Genomic DNA, 18,103 nt, shown 5'->3' on the forward strand with positions numbered 1-18,103 from the left:
ACCTTGTTGAACACCTATCTACTTAAAAATCATCCATTAATAAGTTAAGTATAGGAGAAGGTTTACCTCTTAATAGGCAGATATAAATAATTACAACTCAAACTAATCAATTTCTAGAGTACACATAGATGCTTAGCTCAAGGAGGATGATGCCAACATATGGGTGAGAGCGAGCTCAAAGGCTTCTCTACGAAGCTTACCATTAAACCAAATAAAAGCTCAAGGATCTCCTCCAAAAGGACTCTAACTCTTAGCTTAAACTCTCTTTGAAAGACAACTATATACAATATGTATAAATGAAAGCACATGTTTTTTACAAACTTGATTCAAAACTTGGCTCTTGCTCCTTAGTCTTTGAATTAATTTTAAAAACACCCATTTATTGAAAGATTGAGAGCAAGTAACCATTTTCTAGTTATTGGAAGGATTTTACCTCCTTGTGAAATGATTCAAATTTCCTTCAACTAATTAGAAGGCTTTCCAGATTTAGTAGTAGCTGTTAGAGCCTTTAAATGATCAAATTTCTTCATAGTAGATGACTACATTATTTTGATAGTTAACTACAACATGAAGGAAAAAAATATTTTTTTCTCCTTCAGTCGACTGATAAGCTTGTGAATTCAGTCAATATGAGTAGTCGACACATCATTTTGGGTAGCAAACATCTTCTCAAACTAGGCACTTACATGCCTCAATTGTCACAATTAGTCAACATATCATTCTGGGTAATCGATGCATTGTTATAGTCCTAGCATTGTAGATCTCAATTATCATAGTTAGTTGACACATCTTTTTAGGTAGTCAATACATTTTCGCAATCAATGCAAATTTTCTTGATAGACAACCCTAAAAACTTAGAAACCTTGGCATATTTTTCTTATAGGCTTGGAAACTTTTCCTATGGCTTTCAAATATGTTTTTTAGACTTTTGTAATATGATTTACCTCAAAAAAACTAAGGAACCAAACCCAAAAGGATTGTGGTTTCTAAGGATGACTGAATTTAGTCTTGTTGAGAATCCATGAAATGCATCGTACAACTGATTTACATAAATATTCTAGAAGAGATAAAAAATAAATAAATACAACTTGATGTATAATTTTGACTCCTTAATGAGTTATTGTAGCAGATCAATCTTTAGCAGTTCTAAAGTTTTTATGTTCATGATAGCCATAATGCTTGATTTGTTAGAGCTTCCTTTGTTTGAGAGAGGTTGATGATGGTATAGAAACTCATTAAAGCACATGTAGCTACACACTACAACTTCCACTTCATCATATGTAGCATTCTATCTTATTATATTAATTAGGCATAAGAAAACTTACTAAAGATGTTATACACTTAAATAAATCATTAGTATTCTTAATGTATTTGTTATCATCAAAATACATAGGGTAAACAGACCTGACCCACCAAGCTTGTTTTCTTAGACCAATTTACCTTGTGTGGGATTCAAAATAGCAGTCTTATTTCATCTTAAAAGTTAAAATACAAATCAATGCATCTTTGAGTCTACAAAATTCGGTTTTTGATAAAAAGCTGGCTAAAATGACCACAAAAATAGTGGAATAAAAACCTAACCATTGTCAATGTTTCTTTGGTCTTTAACTTGCACTGAGAAACATTAGGCATACCTTGGAGAGAACTTTTTTATTCCCTTTGTTTTGTTTAGGGCATTACTTGGAGAGAAGCTCTTCTTCCCTTCAATTTGTTCTAGATCGACCAAATAAAGGAGAAATTTGTATGTGAATCAAAGCTTAGACAATCAGTAAGGTGAAGTTCTATGTATATTTCTGGAATTTTCATTGGACATGTTCTGCCCCCCTCTCTATGGCATATATGTCCTTTACTCTCACTGGATTAAAAACCAAAAAATAGTGCCCCTCTCTCCCACAAACTTAAACTGTTTATCTCCCACAAACTATTATTCCACTTCTGAGTAACTTCCTTGCAAGCGGTTTCATCTCCCACTTTTGAGTACCTTTCCTCCAAGCAATTTCATCTCCTACATTCAAAGAGATCAACACTTCCACGATGGTTTATCTATGGTTACTATTCTACTTCTGCCATTCTTATAATAAGGATGGACAAGAAAGTGGAAAATCAGAGCATGTAGAGAAACCCAAGACAACTACCCAAGAGGGGAGCTAGCAACAAGAGGGTGTCATAGTTGTAGTGATGTCCATCATTGTTAGAGAAGGTAGGAGTGGCTGGAAAAAAAAACCCTTTTGGTTTTTAATTTAGTTGGTCTTTTTCAGTTCTTTTTGATTTTTTTCCTTCGTTTTCTTTTGGGTTCTGCTTGAAGGCCTGTAATTTCGAGATGCCGGCACACCAGCAGCAGCAAGCATGGAGGTGGAGGTGGAGGCTGAGAAGAAATGGTTGAAATTAGCAACGAGAACACCGATGGTTCTGGAAAATCCGATGAAGATGGCGATGCTGAGGGAGAGCAAAATTTTTTCAAGCGTTTTATCACTATGTTCATTTATTCAAGTTCGTGCCTTCTTTGTTTATGGGCTTTCGGTTTCTTTTATGATTTGTAATGTTAAAACTTGTATTCTTTCAATCCTTCTAATTTATTAGATTTTTTTTTAATCTCTCTGTCTATTGATTTATGTATGTCTTGGATCTGGTTTATAGCTGGGTTTTCTTCCACTACAAGTATGTTTTGTCTGCTTTTCCTTCTTCCTTTTTGATCAAGTTTACTTTCAGATGGAGTCTTGGCTTTCTTCCTTTTATGATTTATGTATAAGGTCATTTACAATTAAGTTTACCACCCTTTCAACCTGAAGCTGCTTTTGATAAAAAAATCCTGCTATTTTTCCTTGTATAGTGACCATAAAACTGTCAAAGGAATTGCTTTCTACAAGATCCTACCCTTTCTACTCACACTACCTAATGAATCAATGGCATCCTCCAGTAACGTCGGACAGAATGCTGAAATGAACGTCTCCGGAGAGTAACCTCAGGTCCCATCCTTGTGTATCGGACAGTTCACTGTGCCTCTCTCTGTAGATGGGGTTCCGACACTGAACGTGCCTTGAGTTATAGCACCGATGAACGCCCCACTTCCTCCTGTAGTGGGTGCGACATTTGCTGAACCAACTGTGGTTCCCCCTGGAGTTGGACAGAATCAACTTGACGACCTGGTACACTGCGTGCGGACTATTCTGGTCCAAATACAACAGGTCCAGCAATTCCAACACTACCAGCAGCAGGTCCTACATCACTTCTACCAGCAGTAGTTCCCACCGCTGCAGTAGAATCAACAGCCAATTCCACATCGGCATCCGACGACACAACAGAAGAAGTCTCGCTGTCAGGACAATCACCCTCCTTGTTGGGGAGAGACTTCCCAGATCCAAAATCCTCTCGGGAGCCAGGTCTTGTCCCGCGGCAGGAGGGAAAGGCAAGTCACTCCTCCCGCCTCGCAGCAAGTGAATAGGTCGGGAGACACTCAATCCGCCAGAACTGCTTTACCTTGACCTTCGCAGCTTGAAGGTTCGCTCGCAGGGAACCGGTTCGGGGTTCTGGCCACGAACTCTAGACAAGGCCCCTCTGTCCATAGTAGCCAGTGTTAGTAGTCCGAGCAACTCCATGCCAGAACAGTGCCCGACAACACTGAAGTTAGCAGCACAAATGCTGAACCAGTCAAGAAGCAGCAGAAGTGGCGTCGTAAGACACGCCGAGCTATAGTCCCAAGCTAACTCGCTGGACCAAGTCAGCCCAAACAGGCAAAAGGTAAAGAAAAGGCGAGCTCGGGAACTACGAAGACCGCTCCCCTCCTCTCTGTGCCATCTCCTTTGTCCTCTGAGCTCCTGGCGACTCCGATTATATATATCGGGGTCGGGGCAGAGCGGGGACCCCAATCATCATCCCCGTCCCGCCCCACCAAAACAATCCCCATTCTCGACCCCATCTGGTTGGGGAAGTCGGGTCCCCATCGGAAATGGGGAAAATTGCTATCCCTAAGTGGAGGCACTACGTAAGAGAAAGGAAGTCTCAACGTAACAGTTAACATGTTTCCCATGTTATGAGATTGAAAACAGCACCAAACGCAATCTTCTCTTTACTCCATCTCTTTATGCCAAAGCTCAATGCATGGAAGCTTTATTTTGTTGTGGGGTGAGTGAGAGGAGGGACCAACTTGCATGCCCTTGTATAGAATAAACAAGAACCCAATTTCATTTATTTGCAGAAACTGAAAAAAAAAAAAAAACGTGATCATTATAGACCATAAAAATTGTGTAGAATCTTACATAATTCTATCTTATTTAGGCTGCATTTGGCATTCCTTATTTTAAGGATTTATCTCTTTCTTACGGTTAAAAACTCCTGACCTAAGTGAGTTATAGACCATATTATTAAAGCAATATAGTGGGTTACAACACCACACTTTCCACAATATTTAGAAATTATAAAACCAAAGAGCTACATTGTCAATGTCATCTTTAGTCCAACAAAAGGAACAAGGGGACCATTTGATTTTCTCTATTTGTTTTCCCTCTAAAGTGACCAACCCATTTAATTTAATCCTCTTATCTTTTTCTTGGATCTTGAAGTGCAGGTTGAACTCCCAAGTTTTGGACTTTTGGTGAGTGATATATCCATATCCTCTATTCTTTTCTAATAGATAAAAAGACCAGTGTGAGAACTGAGACTGGGGGTAGCACGTCCCCATAGATTGAAAGGAGCTACACAAGACCGAGGGTAGCACATCACCTGAAACAATTATATCAAGATGCCAAAGAAGAGCCCTCGGGCTAAATGGACTAGCTAATCTGCAGCTTGATTGGCCTCATGGTATCTGTAGATCACTTCAGTAGTTCAGCCTCGCACAATCTTTTTATCCCTAAGTAGTAGCTGATGATGTTCTTTAGTCTCCATGATGGGTCGAGAACCTGTTGCTTGCAACAGATAACCAGTTTGGAGTCCCCTCAATAATGATGAGACACCCTTTGATGTTTAAAGCCATATTATGGGCTTCCATAGCAGCCCAAGCTTCAGCCGTTTTTATCATAATTGTACCCAGACTATATGCTTTTATGTAAATGATTCCTCGCAATTAGGGGTGTCAATAGTATTCGAAAATCTGATTTTGAATGTGAAGTTTGACATAATCGAATCCAATTCGAATTATTCGAATATCTAATCGATTGAATTTGGACATCTTATTCATATCGAATAGTTAATTGGATTTAAATTCAGATATGACGTGGTTCAATTCGATAAATATTCGAACTCAACTAATTATTTAATTCGTATATATAATATATAAAATATTTAAGTGTTTTATATAACTATATGCTTTAATATAAATAAAATATTTATTTTATATATTTATTGATTATCTAAAATAATTAATTGGTCGAATTTAAATTGAATCAAATATTCGAATATTTAATTGGATTCAAATTCGAATATTTATCTTCAATATCTATTGGATATCGGATTTTCTAATCAGATTCGAACTTAGATATTGCCTGATTTAATTCAAATTTGATCCGTTTACACCCTAATCGCAATGCTTGCAATTGAGCATTTCCCATCCATCAAAGTTACTTGTAATCTTCCGACATATGATATGAGATGGTATGGTGGTTTGGTTGTCCATTTCTTAATGCTTGTTTGTATTGCTTGGATAAGATAGATCAAGGACAATATTCTTTCACATTTTGAGGGTACATTGTCTTCCAAGCCCAAGATTTCACAATTTTACAATTCTACATCCTAGGATGATAGAAAGAAATGCAAAGAGAAAAGAACAAAATTCACTATTTCAATCATAGCAAAGAAACTAGCATTTATATCACTAAATCAGGCTTTTCAAGATTTCCTAATATGAATACCACTGAAAACATACAAAAAAATTAGTAAAAATACCCTGTATATATTATATAAAGCAATATCAAACAACTCTTCAACCCTTTATCTCTGCCTTTTCTTGTAACTCATCCCTTTAATGCAGGAAATCTTTCACTAGAATCAAAACCAACTTGGACTACAGGTCTAAATGCATTAACATGGGAGTTTTAAGTGTCAACGTTTGTATTGAACATGTATTGAGAGTCTTTTGACACACTGTACAATTAATGCACAATAGCTTTCATTGTAGTTTGGTGCCAAACATTTGAAATTAAAGCCATCCAACCAAACATGATTTTGGTGCACCTAATGGTGCTTATATGGAATGTAAATAGAAATGTAACACTCTCCCAACATTATCTGGATGGCAATTTTTCCTATAAAATTGGGGCCCCACCCCACCCCGAATTGGGCGGGTTTTTCATGGATCTTAAATAGGAAGGGGTTGGGGACGGGGAAAATACTTTTGCTCTGAATTGAGAACGGGATGGAGAGGAAACGGATTTTGCATATAATTCCCTGAACTCGATGGTAAATTATAAAAATAAACCTATGTTTAATATTAATTTCTAAAATATATTTAAATTTCTCCAAAATTTCTAAAATCTTTAGCATCCCATAATCTAATGTTTAAAATATCCCTAAATTCATATAATCTAATTTCTAAAATACCCCAAGTATAATATATTTTTAGATATTGATTCAAGATGGGAAAAATTTAGAGATTCCTCATTCCCAATAAGAAGGTGCCCCACCCCACCATTGGAAGCGGAGTAAGGGATTTTGACTACAAGATGGGATGCCCCACCCCAAACCCGCCCCGTTACTATTAATGATCCTAACCATGGTTCTACACCCCAAATTCAAATCACCTGCCACTAAAATATATTCCAACACCCTACCAACATAATTTGACACCCCACATTTCATACATGGCAGAACCCATTTATTTTATGGTGTGTCCCAATCTCATGGTGATATCTGCAGTGTCAGCTCATATTGGGAGGGTGTTGGAATATATTTCGTTGGCAGCTGTTCCCAACTCCCACATACGAGGCTCAAGTCAACATCAATTGAGACGGTTATATATATAAATAGCTAAATGGACTAACTACATAATTGTAGATAGATAGGTAATATAATCTTAATGGTCTGTATTCTACCAAATTCCTCTTATAAAATAGTCATACTAACATGGAGGCCTCTGAACAAAATGAGAGCAAAAACCGATTCGGACAATGAATCGGTCAGGGGTCTGGTTCCTGGATTGAATGGTCGAAAACTGAATGGATGCCCATTCTGACAAAAAAAAATAAAAAACGGTCAAAATCGTTGAACGGTTCGAACACCCAGATTAGCGATTTTCTAACAAAATCAACGTTTTTTGGTAAAAATCTGGTTTTAGGGAAAACTGGAACCCGTCACCTGACCGGTTCCCTATTTTTCCTATCCAACCGTCCAGTCCGATCCAATTTTGAAAACCATGACTAAACAAATTACCTTTAAAGTTTGTTTGATTTGACAGAAAAGTAAGAGAAACAAAAAAGATTGAGAGGTATTTATTCCACAAAATTTCTTAACGACTTTCCCTCAACTTCTTTGTTTCTCCCTTATTTGTATATCAAACTAAATACAGCCTTAACTTATACCTTCCACTTGAATTTTGCCTGTCACCACCATCTTCCACACAAGAAATAAAGTGCTTTCTCATTGTGTCTAGAGAGTAGAGACCTCCATTAATCCATTATTATAGTTATAGTAGAGACCTCCATTACCTAATCCTCGACATCAATTTAATTAGCTGTTTCTTTATTAAATTAAGTATGCTAAAAAAAATGTCAACAACAGATTTGAAGACTAAAACATGGGAAGTGACAGAGAGTCAGAAACCACGTTTGAGTCACATGTTTGGTCACTTTTCTTCTACATTTAAATAAAGAAATAAAATAATGATTAATGAATTAGAAAAAATGCACAAATCTCAAGTAGGCTTGTTTTACGCCCAAAGGCAAGTTAATTAATAAATGTTCAGGTTATAAAAACAAACATGTTAAGCATGTTAAGCATGATGAGACAAAAACAGATGAGTATCATGAGAAAATCGATTTGAGATGAAGCCAGCAAGTGTGTCTCCCTACCAAATGAGTCCAGATCAATTACGCAAAACCCCAAGGGGTATAGAGAAAACAGGTACTATGGCACCCAATTTATGGCAATATTGAAAACTGACAACGGGAGAGGCCGAAGATTGCCTCTTGTTATAAAATTCTCCCTAACGCTTCACCGTCCAAACATTCAAGGAATAGGCTCCATAGAAAGCCAAAAGTGCACAAAAAAAATTGTAACTTGTAACTGTAGGCTCGTAAAATGTGCAATTAAACCACCCACCCATGTCATATAGAAACCGAAACAGTTGGAGCAAGAATGTTGCCGGAGAGAACTCAAACATCACCGGAAAAAGGCTTGCTAGAAACAATAACATCGTTACAAAATAAATGGATACCCATGGCAGACCCCAAAGGCAAACCACACATGAATTCGACCAAGACACAACAGAAATAAAAAAAAAAAGAGCATAGGGAAAACAAAGATTAGAATGAATAGAACCAAAGATCCTAAGTCTGCTCCATAGGCCTGGATCAAAACCGTCGTCTCTCGAATCTATTCGAAGAACCCCTCCAACAAACACCGAAATGAAGAGAAATAAATGAAAACTCACATCCATAGATGTGAGAGAAAAACCCTCATGAAGAGTGTGAGAGAGAAAAACTCACTTCCATAGATGTGAGAGAAATATAAGTCATTAATTGAGACCAGCTTATGAAATTTGTTATTTTATGCAATAACCAGATTTCAACTTTTAAGAATCACCCTCGAATCAATACTTTTCATGGAGACATATTCCCAATGCAAGGTTGCAAGAGGCTGTTCAAACAGTGTGAACATGGGCTTGCACTGACCAAAGCAGAATTTGCTCATTAATACATGTATGAATCCATACATCTTATACACTTAAATTACAGTTTTTACAATAATCTCATGTTCTATTTGTTTAAACTTTGCAGTGCAAATAATAATCAAAATACAAATTTTGCATCTATTTGTTTGTAATCATAGTTTGCATTCTTATATGATATAAAAGTCATATTATTTTGTCTCATTAATTTATATTCCTTCGAAATAAAAATTTTGTATTTCAAAACTGAAGTAAAATTTACACCACCTTCTTCTTCCTATCTCAATTCTCTTGTATAAAGTGATAATGCATCATCTTGCCTCCTACCTCATTTCCAAACAAATAACCCTTCAGCTACCTCCATTCTCTTATATAAGGTAAGGATAATATAATTTTATTTCCTATTTTATTTCTCACAAACAAATAAGACAAAAATCAACTATGAAGCAAAAAAATAACAATAAAAATAAACCAAACGCATTTTCACCAATTAACTGAGCATTAGAGTTTTAGCTGTCTGCATTCAACAGCTTTGGCTGTCAATAGTGCTCTCTCTCTCTCATGAGAGGAGAGCCCTAATGACAAACCAGAGGAAAAACTTTTTAGAAACAGCCTGAACTGTTTTAGGAGTCTGCTGTGAATGACATCTTTTAATGAGTATGGGCAAAATAGTATTTTTCATTCAATACTTTTTTAGTTGAAAAGACAAATGAGGAGGACCTAAAATAGCTAATTAAGGTATAATACGTAGAGGCTCCCAAAAACAGCCCAGGCTGTTTCTTCCAAACAGCCAAAGTGATCTCCACTCCAGACCGTCAAATTTAGACAGCCAGATTTCCTGTCTCCTAATGGCCTGAGTTGGACTACATGAGAAAAGTGAGTTATTTTGAACACCCTCCTGCACATTCTCATGAGCATGAACAAAAGAATAATTGCAATCAATATGTGTTTGGTTTGAAGGAAAAAATAGGGAAAAGAGGGGACATAAACCTTTACAAATCTTATATAAGTTTTTCTATATATATTTTCCTTTCTTTCCCTATCTTTTCCTTCAAACCAAATATAGCCTTAATTGCGACCCCAAATTAAATTGGGACACGTTGGAAGAGAAAAATATGCAGCTTTGAATCTTAAGAACCGACTGTCCATATTTAACTGGAATATCACACTCATTATAATCCTTCAACAAGATTTTCCTCACGTTTTTAATGAGAAATGAATATAAAATGCCCAATTTGGACTGTCATCGCAAGATGCCAACTGACTGGTTGGTGAGGTCTCCTGCTAGTTGTATGGGAGACTTGGGATTGATGGGGAAATATCATTTCTTAAGGTGTTTTTTCCCTTGTTTGGCACATAAGATACTTAGCTGTCAAAAATCCTTAATAAATGTTTCTCAAAACTTCTCTAGTTTTTTAAGGAAAATACAGTACAAAACATTTATAAGATAAAGAACAAAACAACCACCTGAATTCAGCCTACACCAGGGTTTGGGGGTCATGGGCTCGGGATGGGCGATGGGCCACCCCTTGTGTGTATAACCACATAGAAAAAGAGGAACTTGATTGATTGGTCATGACTCATAAGTTCAGATCTGCTACCAATAATGCGCTATACCAACACATCCCAACTGGCAACTGTAATCGCACATTGGGAACATCTCCCTACCAACAATGCGCTATACCAACACGTCCTAATGTACAGCTGCAATGGCCTGTTGGGACACTACTGGTAGCAGATCCCTACCCCTCAATCATAGTACTTAGATTTTAGAATTATATAATGATTCAGTAGGAGGGGTCACTCTGTAAACCGTGTGAGCCCCATGGTTGCCATGGACCAAAGTCTGAAAGCATTTAATAATTTGGGAAATTTTGGGCCAATGTATGTTGAACACGATAGGGATCACACCATCTTGTTGGGGTGGGTTAGCCCGAAGCCAGTTAGGGTTGAGTCCAGGTCTAACAAGTAACAACTCGGGTTGGATTTGATCTCAACCCAACCTAATTTAGTTTCAATTTTTTTGGTATTTGGTGTGATGTGCACCACCAACAACTTCCATCCCCAAAGCCGGTGATTGCAGGAATCCAATCTATGTCAATGCTACAGCAAACCAGCTAATATATCAATTAAGTCACCCCTCAGTTTGGTTAATTTAGCCAACTTGCAAACATAGATATGACGGTCTAACAGGACTATATATAAAACTTCTCTGTTATGTCATAGTATCACTATTCTCATCCCACCTGAAAAATTGCCATGTGGCAACACTGATACCCTATTTTTAGCTAGGGCAAATGGAGCAAACCAATCTGAGATTCTCTGGTCCATATTCCTATTTTAGTGGAGCAAACGAATCTGGATGCATAAACGAATCCATCCGATGAGATCTGATGAATTAGGAATGGCAATGGAGCAGGGTGGGGACGGGGAGTTTCTCCCCATCCTCACTCCCATGAAAATTCCCATCCCCATCCCCGTCCCTGTCCCCATCCCCACTAATGGGGATGGAAATTTCTTTATCTCCATTTTCATGGGAAAAAATTCATTTTCATCCCCATCCCATTCGGGACGAATCCCTACAGGGATTGGAGAAATGAGAAAAATTGCCATCTCTATGACGAATAATAAATCATGCACCGGCTCCCAATTTCTCATTGAATGTGGATGGATGAACCCACTAAGATCTGACCCGTTTCATGTCGTATCTTTTAATAATTAAATTTATAATATAAAATGGTACGCTTCAATAAATGAATTTACAAGGTTGACATGGATGATAGAAGTTTCCATATGGTCAGTAAACTAGAGGGTCCATCTGGTTTGATTGACCATTCAATTCTCCTCGTGATGAAAGGAAAAAAAATAACAAGTGCAAATATTATAATCTGTGTACCGTAGCTCTATAGACAATCGCTGTTACAATTCATATGCTTTGACTACTTCACCCTCCTTTAATTTAATTTGCCACAACACTTGCTCTTATTTTATGGGGAAAATTTCCATTTAGTATCCTATATTTTGGGTTTAGTGTCATTTTGGTCTTTAAACTTTAAAATACGATGATTTAGCACCTGAATTTTCAAAATGTGTTAATCCAGTTCCTACCATTAATTAGTTGTTAATGAGCTGTTAAGTGGCATTTGAAAAGACACAAATGCCTTTTGAATGTCACTTAATTTTCTTTATAAATCATCCAAACATTGAAAAAAAATAAAAGTCCCAAATCCTTGCTTCTTCTATTCAAGAAAGTTGGAGTCATGTCTCAATGGGCATTCTAATGACCCCAACTTTCTTGAATAGAAGAGGCAAAGATTTGGAACTGTTAATTTTTTGTCAACGTTTGGATGATTTATAAAGAAAATTAGATGAAACTCGAAGGATATTTGTATCTTTTTCAAATGCTACTTAATGACTGGTTAACAGCTAGTTAACGGTAAGTACTGAATTGACATATTTTAAAAGTTCATGTACTGAATTATCACATTTTAAAGTTTGAAGGACCAAAATGACACTAGGCCCAAAATACATGATACTAATTGGGAATTTTCCCTATTTTATACATCTATATATAGGGTGTTGTTTTGCAATTTGTCTCAATAAGGTTTGATCATCATTTCTATGCAATGGAATCAAAAGAACTTGAGGTTTCCTTCCCCTCAGACAGGCCAATAAGTTCTTCTCTTCATCTCTCCACAACCAGGTGAGACACCTCTCTCTCTCTCTCTAGATTTCTTGTATATTCTTCTGTAATGTAACATGAGATGATATGGGGCTTGCAGATGGTGGTCTGAAGATACGGTAGCTGTTGTGACTGGGGCAAACAAGGGCATTGGTTTTGCAATGGTTAAGAGACTGGCAGAGATGGGACTAACAGTGATCCTTACATCCAGAGATTTGTCTAAGGGTCAGCAGGCAGTTGAATCACTTAGAGCTGAAGGACTTTATGTAGAATTCTCTCAGTTGGATGTATCAGACCCCGGTTCCATCTACGCCTTTGTCTCATGGCTGAACAAACAATTTGGAGGGTTGGATATTCTTGTAAGTATATGTAAACATCTCTCTTTAGATAGATACATAGAGAGAGAAATTAAGGTTCAAATATTTGATACGTATTGAGCTGTATCGGGACCTTCTTGATACACCGCCCTACAGAAGATGTTTCGGGTCAGATCACAGTTCAGAGGGTAGACAGGCCTTAAACTGATCCCTCTGAATCAAATTCAGAAAAAATAAGAAAATAATACACACATAGAAAAAAAGCACCAATATAAGCCGAGATATCGACCTGTATCGATATTTTGAACCTTAATAAAAACTGATAATCAATCAACCACTATCATAGAATTGATAACTAATGCAACTTCTATTCATCAAAATTCTTGTGAGCTCTGTTGGTCAAATTTTTTGGTATCATTCCTCTCTCTCTCTCTATCAATCCTTTAAAATAATGGAGAAAACATATAACCTTAACAAGAAATTAAAGAAGCCATCTGTATTTCTTCATTTTTTTTCTTTGTTCAATTTAATACTGAAACTTACAATATGTAGCATGGGTGGCGACACGTTTTTCCCTTTATTTAATTAATTAATGTATTCCTTCTTTGATTAGAAAACTCACCAACTCGTTTCCCCCTCAACTTCATACATGAGGCTGGCAGCCTGGCATAGACAAAAATGTAAATATGTTTATGGTCTGTTTGGTTTGGGTGGTTCTGGGAAATGCTGGCTTGGAAAGTGTGATTAATCTCTAATATTTATTGTTTTAAGATTAATTATTTTCATCTAAAACAAATAGCTTTAGAAGATAATTAAAATTTAAAAATAACCATCTTCTACTATCTTCTTTTTTTATATATTTTTAATTAGAACAAGTTCAATGATTGAACCGGGCAGCTGAACCATTTGACCCATAATGGTTCTGTCCGGTCCGAGTCTGACAAAATTGCTTGTAACATCTACAGGTAAACAATGCAGCTGTATCCTTCAATGACATTGGGGAGAACTCAGTGGAGCATGCTCTGACTGTAATTAGGACCAACTTTTATGGGCCCAAGTTGCTGACGGAGGCCCTTCTGCCACTGTTCCGTCGATCGCCTTCCATAAGCCGGATACTGAACGTTAGCTCACAACTCGGTCTACTGAACGTAAGTTAATTTGGCTCCGTTTGGATGAGCTTTTATTTTTGAGGTTTGAACTGTGAAAAACAAAGTTGAGCCAAAAAGTGTTTTTGGGTGTTTGGCAAGACTAATAGCTGCTTTTAAAAACATAATAACCTGAAGCCAAAACACAAATGGAAAAGCTTATCCAAAAGCAACCTTAAGCCATTTTGGGTTTTCGCTATCACCAAGACCTACACTCTTTTGTTATTGCCATGAACATTAGCTCACAACTCTTACTAAACATAAGTTGATTAGGCTCAGTTTAAACAAATTTTGAACCAAAAAAGTGTTTTAAGCATTCGGTGAGAATTGCTTTTATAAATATGAATAAATTTAGGGGAAATTCCCGATTAGTACCTTGTACTTTGGGCTTAGTGTCATTTTGGTCCCTGAACTTTAAAATGCGACAATTCAATATCTGAACTTTCAAAACGTGTCAATCTAGTATCTGTCGTTAATCAGTTGTTAATCAGCCGTTAAGTGACATTTGAAAAAGACACAAATGCCCTTTAAGTGTCATATAATTTTCTTGATCAACCATCCAAATGTTGACAAAAAATTAACAGTCTCAAATCCTTGCCTCTTCTGTTCAACAAAATTGGGGTCTGTTAATTTTTTGTCAACATTCTTGAATAGAAAAGACAAGGATTTGGGACTGTTAATTTTTTGTCATCCTTTGGATGGTTGATAAAAAAAATTAGATGACACTTGAAGGGTATTTGTGTATTTTTTAAATGCCACTTAATGGCTGATTAACGGAGAGTAATGGATTGACACATTTTGGAAATTTGGGTACAGAATTGTCGCATTTTAAAGTTCGGGAACCAAAGTGGCATTAGACCCAAAATACAGGGTACTAATCGGGAATTTTCCCATAAATTTATGATGCCAAAAAAGTATGATACGGGAAGAGCTTTGATCAATCAAACCCCCACCACCAATCCTGGTAAATTTTGATGAACCACCTGATTGGTTAATTACCGCTTCTATCATACACGGTTGATTGGTTATAAGTTTTCTGGTATCATAGTTCAACCCTTATAACCTAAAGCCAAAGAGTTCGTATTAATTGGTGCATCACAGAGTGTACCCCACATGCACATCTCACCGTATATTGAGAATACCTTAATGGGAGATGCTCCCAATAGACGGATCTGCTGGTCACACGCATATACATCGGGAATATATATCGGTGTTTTGAAGTACAACCAATGTTCTTGATGTATAGTAAGAGTAGGATGCACGTGACTAGCAATGTGTCATGGTCAGTAGATCCGAACTCCTGTAGCCGAGGGAACCCATGCGAAGCGAAACTAGGGTTCAAAAGAATAAATCCCAAAGCTTAAGCCATTTGGGGTTTTTTTATGTTTCAAGTGGAAGTGGAATTAAGCTAACAACCAGGGCTACCTTCATTTGTTATTGCCTTGTAGAAGGTGAGAAATCCTGCAGTAAGAGAGAGTTTGCAAGAAGAAGGGCTGTCAGAGGATGGAATCGAGAGAATGTTGAGAGAGTTCCTTGAGAACGTGAAGAAGGGGACATGGATGGAGCAAGGGTGGCCTGAGAAATGGACTGACTACTCTGTGTCTAAGCTTGCTCTGAATGCGTATTCCAGGCTTCAGGCAAAGCGTTACGAGGGACGTGGTTTAAGTGTGAATTGCTTCTGTCCGGGCTTCACTAGAACATCTATGACACGTGGCAAGGGATGTCACTCGGCTCATGTGGCAGCCCACATTGGAACTAGGATCGCTCTTCTCCCACCTGATGAACTCCCCACTGGAAAATTCTTCATTCAATCCACCCCTTCTATATATTCAAAGCTCTAGCGTTGTTCAAGATATATATAATTAATGTAGATTGCTTGGCTTGAAGTGGGTCCTTAGTGTTTCATTATGGACAAATTAATTAAAGGGCCATTTCGCAAGTTTTTTTTGATTTTTGAAAATTCTAACAATTAAAAGATGATATAAATTTTTGCATCAAGATCTTAATAATTTGAAGATCGTATGGTTAAGGCATGTCTTTTCGCGTGAAAATGAATTAAAAAAAAAAAGTAAAAACTTCATTTGAAACTTTCCGAAAATGGGCTTTCCGTGTCTTTCCGTGTCTTTTTGGAGCTGCCACTTTTGACAATTAGATTCTTTTCCCAATCAAACGAAACAAAAAAAAAACTAAAATACAGGCTGCCAAACTTCTAAAAAACTAACAACCCATACACAAAGGTACACCAAACAAGGCCTAAAATGAAACCATTCATCTTGGGTTCTGCTGTCCATATTCAATTAGATGTAAAAAAACAAATAAAAAAAAAAACAGAAAATTGGATACTTGGTATTGAAGAAATCTCATCACATGGAAGCAAATCTTTATTTGATTAAAAAACTGGCCGATGTCGATGCAACAGGAAAATACAACCAAGAATCGTTATTTTATGCCTGTCAAACAAGCTCTATAAATAATATTTAAGATGTACGTATTACAAGGTCATTATATTAAGTAATGTGATGGTGAGAATTGGATTTTGTTTTCTTCATATAAACACAACAACTTTGTACAAGTTTGATGGAGAACCCAAGAAAGATATGAGAGAGAGAGAGATTGTTCAATTCAGTTTATTTTGCATGCGTTTTTTTTTAAGAAAAACTTTTTAGTCTTAGTTTGAAAAAGAGTACAAATACAAATATGTATATTGCAAAAATATATAAAATATAAGGTTTTGCACTTTATATATTTGCTTTTTACTCCATCCAAACTGAGTCTTATATTAATAAATTGAAACCAAGGTTTTTAAAATTGAATCGGACAATAAATTGGTCAGAGGTCCGGTTTTTAGGTCGAACAGTCCAATCGTTCAAACTGAATGGATGGCCTATTTTGACAAAAAAAATTAAAAATTTTAATAAAAAATAAAAATCGCCAATACTGTTGGACAGTTCGAACGGTTTGACTGCCCGAGTCAGTAGTTTATTGACCAAATCAATGGTTTTTGGCAAAATAATGGTTCTAGCATAAAATGGAACGGGTCAACTAACCAGTTCCCAGTTTTTCCAGTCCGACTGTTCAATCCAGTCTGATTTTGAAAACCATGATTGAAACAAATCATCTACAGGCCTCTGAGAAAACCAAGAATTTAATTAAGTTGAAAACTGTGGGTCATTAGGGTTCAATGAGGATCATTAGGGTTCTGCCTCATCACCAGTGATGACATTACTCCAATAAACTCACGTAAGACCAACCCAACAAGTTAGACTCCAACTTACAATTTGAGAAAGATTTTGGTGAAAAAGAAGGGGGAAATGAAAAGATGATTAAATAGGAAAAAATGCCAAAAATAAGTTCATGGAAGAAGTAATTTCAAAGATAAGAGGGTACGTATATCCCTCTGTAAGAATCATGGTTTTTAAAAACGAATCGGTGATCGAACCGGTCAGGGGTCTGGTTATTGGTTTGAACGGTTCGACTATTCAACCCAAACAGTCAGCCCATTCTAACTAAAAAATTAAAATCTAGAAAACAGTCAAAACCGTTTGAATGGTTCAAATGGTTCGAATGGTTAATCAGCCGGTTCAGCGATTTGCTAACCAAAATCAACGATTTTGGGGGAAAAAGCGGTTTTAGAGGAAAATGGAACCGATCAGGTGACTGGTTTTTGGTTTTTCCAGTCTCACCGTCCGATCCGGTCCGGTTTTAAAAACAGTGGTAAGAACAATGTGAACACAATTTTGTGAGTATCAAATCCACCCTCTATCAAGATTGGGCAGGTAAAAATGACATCACCATCTTAGATTTTAATACTACTAATGCTCTTTTAAGTGTGGGACTCCTAATTATAGTGAGAAGTTTTCGTCCTTCCTATGTGAATAGGGGTGATTATGGGTTGGGCTCGGGCCAGGCTTTGCACTTATGATAAGGGCTATAGCTTAGGCCCAACCCCAGCTTGGCCTAGGGTTCCGAGCCTGAAACATAAGTCCTAGTTAGGGGTGATCATTTCAGTCCGGCCCGACCTGGCCCGCACAAGCCCAGCTTGGAAATTCTAGGCTTGGGCCTACATTTTGTGTTTAGGCCTGGCTTGGGCCTGGGCTCACATCAGGCCCACAAATTTTAGGGTTGGCATTGTGCTTAATAC

General features: G+C 37.0%; 1 protein-coding gene across 1 annotated transcript; it reads left to right on the forward strand.

The window, feature by feature from the left end:
- Positions 1 to 12,403: 12,403 nt before the first annotated feature.
- Positions 12,404 to 15,977, forward strand: LOC104598224 (NAD(P)-binding Rossmann-fold superfamily protein). Its single transcript, XM_010260156.2, has 4 exons — positions 12,404 to 12,521; positions 12,601 to 12,859; positions 13,783 to 13,965; positions 15,411 to 15,977. Exons 1-4 carry the CDS (start codon positions 12,445 to 12,447, stop codon positions 15,801 to 15,803), a joined length of 912 nt encoding a protein of 303 aa, XP_010258458.1. The 5' UTR covers positions 12,404 to 12,444; the 3' UTR covers positions 15,804 to 15,977.
- The last annotated feature ends 2,126 nt before the right edge of the window (positions 15,978 to 18,103 follow it).

Source organism: Nelumbo nucifera, chromosome 7 (genome assembly GCF_055504915.1).
Source record: "Nelumbo nucifera cultivar China Antique chromosome 7, China Antique-T2T, whole genome shotgun sequence".
Lineage (NCBI taxonomy): Eukaryota > Viridiplantae > Streptophyta > Magnoliopsida > Proteales > Nelumbonaceae > Nelumbo > Nelumbo nucifera.